General features: G+C 40.4%; 1 protein-coding gene across 1 annotated transcript; it reads right to left on the reverse strand.

Annotated features, from left to right (window-relative positions):
• Nucleotides 1-213: 213 nt before the first annotated feature.
• Nucleotides 214-11425, reverse strand: LOC121943712 (von Willebrand factor A domain-containing protein 5A-like). The gene is given in 21 exon segments (XM_042487304.1): nucleotides 214-737; nucleotides 831-954; nucleotides 1162-1358; nucleotides 1770-1835; nucleotides 2229-2297; nucleotides 3002-3046; nucleotides 3743-3963; nucleotides 4059-4162; nucleotides 4891-5049; nucleotides 5183-5297; nucleotides 5396-5475; nucleotides 5799-5937; nucleotides 6202-6296; nucleotides 6375-6547; nucleotides 6683-6797; nucleotides 6904-7070; nucleotides 8708-8831; nucleotides 8833-8931; nucleotides 9131-9333; nucleotides 9659-9706; nucleotides 10956-11425. Coding segments are annotated over 21 exon segments (2478 nt in total). The 5' UTR covers nucleotides 11011-11425; the 3' UTR covers nucleotides 214-657.
• Between the last annotated feature and the right edge of the window lie 641 nt (nucleotides 11426-12066).

The raw sequence follows: 12066 nt of genomic DNA on the forward strand, positions 1-12066 counted from the left end.
TTAAAGTTCAATAACTGAATGATGTTTACAAAATCACTGGGTAAATATAATTATATATATATATATATATATATATCATTGTTATCTCAAAAATCTCCTTTACTCATATAAGACAGGCACTCGAATAGGCAGCTCAGCCTTGCTTAAAAATTTGCTTACAACACCATTCTAAAACAGACTGAATAAATGAGAGATATATAAAGACAAGAACCACTCTAAAGTTTTCACAGACCTCTGTCCATGCTGCTTTCTACTGTTCTCACATCCGTCCGTGACGTCACATGGACACAGCAAAACAAAACCCCACATACACACAAAACAAACACTTGTCTGCTGCAGATCCGTGTATAAGCCCTTCTCTCTTTGCAATGGGAAAGCAATCTATTGCCTACTTTTAGTCATGTTTGAAAAACCCATGCGCACATGTTACTGTTGGTGGGAAAAGTTTATACTGTATGTCCCACCTACCACACCATCCTCTGCAGCTGCGCCCCATAAAGCTTTCCCCCCTTGTGCCCCCTTATTGCTGGCAGTGCTTGACAGTAAACACAGTATACAAAGGCATACAGTATAATAAAATCAGATTAGTGCAAAGTGTAACAAGCAATGCAACAGTTGTAATATGCAGTAAATCTGCTTCAATCATGAAGAAAAGCTTCAGAGTCCTAGGGCGTCTTTCTGCACGTTGAAACCCAACAGAGCATTTCCAGCTTTCAAACACTCTGTCCCATATGGAGCTGAAAAATAATAACAACAAGCAATCAATAGAGTGAACCAGCACATGCTGTGAAAATCAACAACATATCCACACTTTTTATTCCAGTTAGTACCATTCTGAGCACGGAGCCACGACACAGCCTTCATAGCCAGGAGCTCCCACTCATCCTGAGCATCCTTCTCGTAACCGTGAAGCCAGATCAGAGCCAGAGTAGTGGCCCACACATCCTGATTTACCTTAGTCACCAAATCAAAGAAAAACAGACAATAAGATAAAAAGATTATAGAAAACAAAGGAGAAACAGAATTTATTTAAATGGTTGTAACAACACTGTATACTACATAAAATAAGACATCACACAAAATTTCTTTAAGACTGATTCCCATTGATCATTATAAAAGTATCACTATTTATGCAGATTAATATTTTTGACAATGACTTACTCCTGAAGGTTTTGTGTTCTCCACCTCCTCCTGCGTCTTTCCCAGTGCAGCAGCCAGAGCTGGATCCAGCTTCCAGCTGCCAGATGCATTCTGGAGGGAGACCAGCTGCAGCAGAGGGTCTCTGGGTGGCTGCTTGGGCCTGCAGACTTCAGCGTCTCCAGCACAAACTATTGAGGATGACATGAGGGCATCAAACCCTGGGACCCAAGGAGAATTTATGCAATGCATTTCAATGTCAAAAGAAACCACAGTTAAAATAAGGACTAAAAATATTAGAACACCACAAGTTAAAAAAATACTCCTTGAATTGCCAAAATATCACTCATTAGCCACTATATATGTTAAAAGGCATCATGAGTCGGAAAAAAAATACTTAAACGCACTGATACACATGCATTATAGCATTATGGGTAGCTACGCTAGAAAGGAACATGTAAGTGGTGGAAACTGTCTACGCCTACAGTATGTGAGCAGGTTTCATTTGAATGAATGGGCATTTATCCACTGATTACTCCCTCCATCAGTTATGGCTTTTAACAAAAGGAATCACACATTTGTTCTCAGAATCAATACATGTGTTGTGTGTAACACTGAAACAAAACAGATACCTTCGTTTTCATGTAACTCTTCCAAAATCCCAAAGTCTCCATCGACATCTTCTTCGTCATCATCTGCTGATGTTTCAGAAAAAAATGCACTGTTAGAATAGCAAAAATCATGCCAAAATATGTTATGATACTAATGAAAAAATATCAGTGTCCCTATGTTACATTAAATTGCTGATCTGTAACCCTGAGCTACTCTGTGCCAGACTCTGGTTTGTTTTAGCTTTATACCCATGTGACCCTGAGATTAAACAGTCTCCCACCCTCACGCTTGTGATAATCTAGAGTTACAACACATGAATTTTTGTACTGCACCCCAAATATCAATTACATCTAATGGAGCTTTGGACACAACCTGCAGTTGTGTCCCAAACTGTAGAAAATTCCCTCTTCCTTGAACCCTACTCTACCTGGTGCTGTGCTCCCTGGATGGGCTGAGCCTCAGAGGCTTCATAGACTCACCTCTGAAAGATCTTTTGCCAAGGTGCTGGTTGGATACACGTGCATGCCCCATCATTCTAAAAGGTTGAGCTGTAAACAGTGAGTTAACTTTTGGTTAAAAGTTTTTTTTTTAATCAGCTTAATAAACTTATCCGCACCCCAAATACAAAATAAACTGCTTAAGGGAAACTTCTGTCTTCATGTTTAAACTGTGATTATGTTGATTTAGTTGTGAAACTAAATTGCCTTTGTTGTAGTAACGTTTTTATTGCAATCAGGAACCAATTAATTTTTTTATTTAATTTTATTAGCACACAAGATTAGGTAAAAGCAAGAATATAACGTTAACTATCTACATCATGATTTGCTAGATAACTATGACGTCTGGATTAATGTTACTAAAACCAAGAAACAGTCCAACTACCCTACAATAAAAGATTAGACTAGACCCCCACCTTTGCTCATTTTTCTGAACCAACATGTCATTGAGTTGTATGTAGTCCTGCTATCAGATTATGCTAAGGTGTAAATCAGTATCCATTGAAGTAAATATTCTTCAATAACTATCTTTTATTATGTCCGGAACAAAACCAATCAGTTGTTGTATTTATAAAACACCTTATACAAAAACAAACAAAAAGATGGTAGCAAGCAATTCAATATATGTTAGAGTAGTGCTGACTGGGCATATGACTGTATATGAAAAAAACATGTGTCATCATGTGTTTTTCTGTCCAGTGGATATAGAAATACAACAGTGTGTGTTTAAAACAGCAAATGAACCATTTACTCACAAAGTAATCTGTGGCTAGCACCAGCCTTTTTTATCAAATGAAACCCTGCAGTAAAAAGAGAATAGGATAATAAAGGAAAATCATCATTAGTGAGGTAAAAATTAAACAAAAAACTGATAATAAACTGATAACCGATAATAACTGTATTGGGCACAATTACTTCATATATAAAACTTAAAGTTTTTCACAAATCTAATATAGATACCTTTATCTGCATGGGCTAATTTTTGCAGGAAGAAAATTATTTAGACTATGCAGTTTTAATAAATGCCACTGGATATAAAAGGCCAAAGAATAAATATCCGAACACGATATCAGTAATCAGACCACAACATCATGTAACTTTGTGTTGTTTCTACGACATTTACGGCTACGCTGCCATGTGTTCAGACAACAAAACAACAGAGCCTCGTCTTTCACTTTGTCTCTCTTTCACAAACTCAAAACAGCAGAGTCACAGCAACACAAAAAAATAACATCATAAGGGTGGTTCATGTTGCTGTTGCCAAAAAAAATATGATTCATCATAGTTATAAACTTTGTCAGATTAAACGAAGAAGAAGGCACGATGTGCTCAGATACATAAGGTGTTTCGTTTGTCCACCAGACTAGACATGTCTATAAGAAATGTTATAACATACTGAGCCGGGAAAAAGCCATAGTCTCAAACATACAACATGCATAATGTGGTTGAGGTGTAGAGCTTCCCTGCTTCATAACTTATTATAAAAAAACACTCACTTGGCGTTGGAATATTTCTGTGCACCAGAGGTCCATGAATTGCTTGGCCAGAGCTTTTATTGACAGCGATGAAGGCAGTGAAGACACTGCTCACTCCTGATTGAACACTGAGATCCACAACTTTCTTCTTCACTTCTTTATCTCGCTCTCCTCTGTGCTCTCTCTCCTCCAACTCCAGGGAGCGAATCACAGTCCGAGCAGCCAACCTGTGGACTGTTAATCTGCAGGGGGATTCATACAGACAAAATTATGTCAGTATTGTGAAGTCAGTATCTAATTTTAAGTGACTCTGCTTTCTGACCAAAACCTGATATACCCAGTGTCCTCTGCAGGTTTGAGACTGAAGTGGAGCTGGTTCTGAGAGAGATGACCTGCCAGGCTGTACTTCACTGTCACAAGGCCGTCTGCTGCCTCTGAACTCTGAGAAACCATGACAGTGTTGGACATCAACCTTATCATCATAATTCAATATGCTCTTATACAACTGTTCTTATGATATTATATGAAAAGTTATGCACATGGTCTGTATTATATCTTAAGAATTACTGCCATGATATCTTACAAAATAGTGCCCCTATTGTTAGGTTAGGTTTAGGAATAGAATCATGGTTAGGCATTGTCATGCTATGCTATGTACAAAACTGACAACGTCACGTCACGTCACGTCACGTCACGTCACGTCACGTCACGCCACGCCACGCACGTCACGCACGTCACACGCACGCCACGCCACGTCACGTCACGTCACGCACGTCACGCCACGTCCACGTCACGTCACGTCACTTTCACGGTTTTGGTTTCACACAGGACACAAACAGCAGTTTCCTGCGTCAAAGTCCTGTGTTTTGTTTGACCCCATCTACTACCCTAACCCTCTTCCCTATGTTGAACCTGTCACCTTGCTACCTCCTTTGATCCCGTCATATGATGAATGACAGCCTAATGTGGATTGGTTACATGATCACAGCCTCTTGATTCACAGTTACGTGGGTTACATATCAATAATAGTGCATAAGGTTTGTTGCTAAGTACAAACAGTGAATCAGAAAAGGCTGCATAATTACATAAAAATCACTGTTGTGCATATTTTTCAAACCTGACAAATCTAACCACAAAGTTATTTCACTATGAGGTGGTGACGCTCCTACCTGTCCTGTGAGCTGGGCATAAATCAGTGACCTTTGACCATGGAAAAGTGCTGTGATTGGTGGAGAGAGGACAGTGACAGAGACTTCCTTTGGCACATCCCAGTCAACTGAGATGTCCACCACAGCTGGTTGCAGAGCGAATCGCAGCAATTGCATCACCTAATGAGTAAAAACAGTTCACAACAACTAAAGGAAGCACTGGGTTTGTACTAAACGTATTTGGGAACAATTCTAATCATGTTGAAATTATTCTTATATAGAAAAATTGTATATAATGACTGTGATGTCTTACTTTGGGTTGCATCCTCTCTTTTCCTGTGATGAACTGAGCGTGACCTCTTCCTTCCTTCGCCAACCCATTGATAAGAGCAGAGCTGGCCCCTTGACCAATCCCAAAAGAGAAGCACCTACAACACAGTGGTTTTCTTTAAGTACACAAAGAATCAGAAAAAGAGACATATTCTGTGTAATGTGAGGGTGTTTTGTTGTGTTTTTGTGGTTTCACCTGTGAGAACCTGAATTCTGCTTCACCAGATTGATGACTTCTTTGGTGTTCCCCACCTCTCCGTCAGTAAAGACAAATAGCTAAGGAGGAGAGTTTACATATGTCATATCACAGCCAGAAACATGCAGCACATATTGAGTCATCAAATCATTTACTGGGAGCTGTGTTGGATTGATGTTTCAGTTACATAAGTGGTTTTAATGGTGAAGTATGAAGAACAACAAATGTGTAGTAGTGTGAGGCGAATAAACCGGTTTGGCCAAGATTGTAACTTGGAAAGGTGTTAGTAGAATATTAGGAGTTATTGAGCTGATCTACCTATATATCTATCTAGCTATATGTGTGTGTGTGTGTGTGTGTGTGTGTGTGTGTGTGTGTGTGTGTGGGGGTGGGTGTTTAGTACTTGTCTAGGTTGATTGGGTATGGAGGGCTGGCTGTAAATGTGTTTGAGGGGCTCAAGGATCTCTGTTCCTCCTAGGTCAGCGTCCATCACTTCAACTTTCTTCAAAGCCTCCTCCATGGTCTTCTCACTGTACGCCACACTTTTACTGCAGAAACACAAACGGACTCGTCAGGTGGTGGATGGTTGTAGCACAATCAACTTAAACACCACAATTTGGAATTCACATCCAGTCTCAGAACAACACGTCTAAACACAATCTTTCTCATTGGTATGGTTGTAGCACAATCAACTTAACAGACACCCACAATTATCTGTTAGCTGGCAGAGCTGATATGAGTTTCCACGTATAGTGATATCAAAGAATTTAGCTCATTTTTTTGACCGGGTGACATGAAGGAGTGACTTACGGGAAGAAGTGTGTTCATAGCTGGACCCGAAACTGTAGATGTTAAAATAACAGCCCATTGGTAAGCTCTTCAAAAGGAGCAACAGAGTGTCCTTAAGGGAAGAGAGAGCAGATGATAAAGGCTGCTATATAAGAGCGATTTTATGACAGAAATCAGAAATGATGAATACCTTGGCACTGCTGATGCGATCCTGACTAGCAGTGTTGTCCATACTTGATTCCATACTTCCAGATCGATCCAGTAAGAACACAAACTCTCCACATGAGGCGACTGAAGACATCACAGACTGAGGAAACTCTGGGTACAGGCTCAGCATCACTACTGGATCACCCATCAGAGTGCCTGCAACAGAGGAGAGACAGAAAAATTACCACAAAGCTGGATTAAAAAATATAATACAACACAACTCTTCAGTTTGATAATGAAAATGATGAACTTCTTCTTTGCAACGTAAAACCTTCACTAATTTGCACTCACCAGGCTTGGCAGAGGCCTGTCCTGCCTCCACCACAGCAGTGGGCTGGTGGGCGTCTTTGTAATAAATCAGTAGCTCAACATCTCTGTCAAACTTGTGTCCTGCAGCCAATTTGACCTGTAGTTCACAAAACACACTCATCAATACACATACATTTGTATATATCTTGTTTTCAGTATTGAGGAGCAATCACACACAGCAGACACATCAACACTGTACCCACCGTGGCCTGAGTTTGCTCTGTGTTGAGGTACTGGAGAGGCTCCAGGGAACAGTTGGACTCTACTTTAGAGACTGGACGAGGAGAGGACACTCGGGCAGAGAAAGACAGATTGTAGGGCACCAGAGAGGCTGGAACAGAGGTCACCTGGACACTGCCACCTTCACTTCCTGTAAAGTTAGGAAGTCAGTAATACTATAAGAGGCATTAAAAACTGAGAATCTCCAGTCCAGCAGAAGTTCTGGATGACCAAAGAGGAACTCATAGATTCACTTAACAGATTTTGATAAGAAATACTGAATGAAAATATAACTTTTGTTGCTTTACAAAAGATTTGTATGTGTTTCTGTAAAAAGGAATATCAGTCAGTATAAGGTTTTCTATAACATCAGTATTGATTTTAAAATCTCAAATTCTTTGGTGTTGACCTCTTATCTCAATTGATAGAGGCTGGAAGAGTGTTTCTGGCCTGTGAAAGAAGTTGTAAGATGTGTTCTGACAGTGAAATGGACATTCATTTTTGACTTATTTTGTAGAGACAAGTGTATAATGGCAGACCTTAGCACTGGTTCCCATTTTTTAAAAAAGGGTACCAGACGATGTGTTCCAACTATCAGGGTATCACATTGCTTAGCCTCCATAAGAACGTTTTTTTCCAGGGTGCTGGGAAGGATGCTCAGACTGATTGTTGAACCTCAGATTTTGAAGGAGCATTGCAGATTCTATATTGGCCGTGGTACAGTTGACCAGCTCTTTCCCTTGCTGGACTTGGAGAAGGCTCAAGACCAGGAGGACAGGAGGGGGGACTGCGAGGTTACTGGATACCATAGCAATTGCTACAAGCCATCTGGTATAACCAAATCAAACACATTTTCAGTGGCTTTTGGCCTCCACCAGGGTTGTCCCTTACCAACAATTTAGTTTGTGATATTAATGGACAGGATTTCGAGGCGTATCTGTGGGAAGGAGACTCAGAATTGCATCTCTGCTCTTTGCAGATGATGTAGGTCTGTTGGCTAAACTCGGTGTCCTCCAGCATGCACTGAGGCGGTCTGCAGCTGAGTGCGAAGCGTTTGGGATGAGAGTCATTAACTTCAAGTCTGAGGTCATGGTTCTTAGTCAGAAAACGGTGGATTGCCACCTCGGGGTTGGGTGAGGGTTACTGCCCCAAGGGAAGGAGTTTATGAATGTAGGGGTCCTGTTCACAAATTATGGTAAACTGCAGCATGAGATGGACAGCAGTCCGGCGCAGCATCAGTAGTGATGCAGGTATTGCTCCCAACTGTTGTGGTGAGGAGGGAGCTGCGCCAGAAGCTCCCTCTTGCTTACAGGTCCGTCTACATTCCCCATCACCTATGGTCATGAGCTTTGACAGTGACCAAAAGAATTAGAACAAACCGCTATATTGAGTTTTCTCCATAGGGTAGCTGGGCTCTGCCTTAGGGACAGGGTGAAAAAGCTCAGACATTTGAGGAGTGCATGGAGCAGAGTCGCTACTCCTTTGCTTCAAAAGGGGCCAGTTAGGGTGGTCTGGGCATCTGATAAAGATACCTCCTGGCGCCTCCTATTAAAGGTTTTCTGAGCATGTCCAATTGATACTGGGCCCCAGGGAAGACCCGAAACACATTGGAGGGATTATATATTCATCTGGCCTAAAAATTCCTCAGAATCCCTCAGAAAGAGATGGAGGGCATTGCTGGATGAAAGAACACCCGGAGTACTTCGCTCAGTTTGCTGTGGATGAAAACGGATTTAAGGATGGACATGTGGTGAGCACTGAGATTAAAGTGATGGTTGGTTTTCCTACCCTGAGGCTGGTAGCGAGGGTTAAGCACAGCAGGCAGACAAAACCTGAGCCCATCATCAGCCTGCACAGCCAGCTCAGTGACGTACTCCAGCCTGATGGAGGCGCTCTCTCCTGGAGGCGCAGTCTGCCTCCAGGAGAGAGAATATATCTGGACTCTGCTCACTCTCCTCCAACAGAAAGGCCTGCTGACCGGAGCTCAGTGCATCATCATACTCCTCACGAGCCTGGAGTACAGTTGATACACATGTGAATGTAGATTCCTCTCAATATTTATAACATGTACCTTTGTCCCCTCCTATAAAAAACATTTCTGCCACAGATACAAGCAGAAAATGCAAAAAATGCTGCAAAAAAATCATCACAGTGTATTCAATGTCTTTTTAAGATCACTTGTATTGGGTTAGTCTTAACTGTCCAGCTCACCTTCTGTTTCTCCTTCACCTCAGCTACAATCTCTTTCTGTCCAATCTTTGCGCTGAAATGACAGACAGCAGCATCTCCAGGCAGAGGGAAGACAAAAACTGCCTCTACTGGTTTGTCCTCCTTGTTCTCATAGTTAAGAGTGGAGACCACTGTAGCCACATGGTCCCTCACCTCCACCTCCACCTCGATGCTCTTCAGAGGAACTGACAAGAACAGGAAACATAATAGCCATAAACCGTGAAACTGAGAAGATTCTGTGTTATGTTTTATCACATTTTTTCTTTCTTGTTGAGAATAATGCTTCTAGCTTTGTCTTTACTGAAGTGTGTTTAAGCTACACAAGAGCTGAAACTGTTAGCTAAGATGATTGTTATAGATGCCTCTGTCTCATAGTGTGTTGAAAAGGATGCAATGATGTACCTAATAGTCAACACAGCCAACACAGGCGACATTTGAAGTTAACATGAGCAAAAAAAAGATTATGGAGGAAATATACATTTGTATGTCTGTTTTCTGAAAACTCTTTACCTGGTTCCTTCTGGGAGGTTATCAGACCACAGCAGTTCGCCATTGTACCTGTACAACAATCAGCAAGAGCATTAGAGGTTTCCTATTCGTGATGGATTTTAATAATAATTTTACTCTATATTCTGTATGTTCTGCAATTAAAATAAGCTATTTTTAAACTAATAAACACATTTTATGGTATCTATGGATTTGTTTTGCACCACCAAAAAGATGTTGTAACCATTATGGTTAAACGATACTATGACCACAGGACTGAATTGGATTTTCCCTGAGAAAAGGTCTAAAAATCCTTATAAAACATTTTGCAGATTTCCTTTAAAAATCTCCTAGGTCAAAAACTCAACAAAAGATAATAACCCATTAAATATTCTTGTCAAAAATAACTGCTTGACCAGCTTAAGATGGTTTAACTTGTTGACCAGCTTTTGGTATATTTTTGCATAATTTCTTATGGTTTAGCTGCTCATACCAGCTTGTGATGGACACTCTAGCTGATTTCTCCATTGAAGTTCCTGTAAAATTGAAACCAAATCCATGTCCTTGAGTATGGTAAATAACAGCATCAGGAGGGGGAAGGATAAAAAGCAAAGGCTGAAATTAGTTAAGTCTTCTGTCAGGTGATATGCATAAAGATGAATGTGCACAGCTTGATAGGCTGGTAACACCAGCAAGAACTGGTTTAGGACCATCTAAGACAATCTTTAACCAGCAAAAACCGACTAAAACCAGCTACCAGCATACGTTTCTTTTTTGTTTTTTTGTTGTTGTTTTTTTCTCAGCAGGGTTATTTTGGAGGGTAAATACACCAACTAAATTTTACACCCCATCTATCTCCATATAATAGCCTACTGACTAAAAGTGACTTGCAATCAATCTAAAATATATAAACAAGGATTATATTATATTATTATTATATACTGGAGATATTAATGCAACCACAGTTGAATATAAAGATATATATTTACACAGAACCTGACAGCAACTACATGAAATCCTTCCTCCAGCACAAATGACTACTGAGGGTCACACAGCATTTGGAGTAGGCAGAGATATGTGGTGGCTGTATTCGGGCATGGCAGCTGAGTGCCGATGATGTGATGTAATTTATTTATTTATTTATTTAACACGTTTACCCCACGTTTGTATAAAGAGAGAAAATAACATAAACTTACAGTATTAAGTTCTGAATCAATGCACATAGAAAAACATAGTAGCACAGTAGCATAATTCGTAAATAATGAATGATTTCTACATAGAAGTCAATGAAAAAATAAAAACTAACAGTATACATACTTACAGTATGTCAAGAACACACAGCACCACACTAGTTTGCTCCTTAAAATCAGCTTCATGTCTGATTCTCAGCTTTATCTTTTTGCCTTGTCGCAGTGTTAAATTAACCAGCGTATCCCCAAAACAGCAGTATGTTTTTACTATGCACCGAATAGCCTGGAAAAAAGCATGGGTGCGCAGAACAAACGCTGAACTTCCTGTTTTTATAAACCCATGACAGCGCAGGCGTTTAGCCACGTTTCTAACAGCGACTGGGAGATAAAAATAGGAATTACAGCTCAGCACTGAAACAAGCTGATGTAAATCGGAGGTAACTAGCCGCCGTCACAACAATCCTCTGGAGTTAGTGTGCAAATTCAAACCCAATACTACCACATTATCCAGTACTTATTTTTGCAAGGTTTTCCAGTATATTGTGTCTCGTAACAGGTTTTCCCCAGCCGATCACATTATTTGAATAAACACACTGCAAAAGGATGCCAACCTTTGATTTACACGCGATAGTTTTACTGCAGTCCTCTTTGTAAAGATGAGACGACTCGCAGAGACGCAAACTGACAAATGTGAAACTGAAAGTCACTCCCACAAGGTAGGTTACGCTCGATTTGTGTGCAAGTGCGCAGCAGGTGGGTGGGGCTCGAATTTGCAACATGACTCCTGCTCCAAAATGCCTAATTCCTTTCATTTTTTATTCTAAAACGCCTCTGAAGAGCTGCAAAACTCGATCGTATATCTGGTGATAACCTGCAGTTGCTACAACTGAAATCACAGCTCACAAAAAGCAACTTTCTCTGCTAAAACGCACAAAGGATCCACTCATAGTTTGTCATAAAGCCCACACAAAAATGCAGTGCAGTTGTGTTACTGCCAACAGTTCTCAGTCTTTTCTTACTTCACCCCCAACTGGCAGCTATACACACTATAACAGTATAATTTAACCCCATATGTGTTGTACCGTGTCCTTGGAAGCACTGGTGGAGAAAATTCAGATCATTTACTCAAGTAAAAGTACTAATCTCACACTGAAGAAAATAATCTGTTACAAGTAAAACTCATGCACTGAAATCCTTTCTGAAGTAAAAGAATGTATAATCAGTAAAATGTGCTTAAAGTAT

The sequence above is a fragment of the Plectropomus leopardus genome, chromosome 5 (genome assembly GCF_008729295.1).
Source record: "Plectropomus leopardus isolate mb chromosome 5, YSFRI_Pleo_2.0, whole genome shotgun sequence".
NCBI lineage: Eukaryota > Metazoa > Chordata > Actinopteri > Perciformes > Serranidae > Plectropomus > Plectropomus leopardus.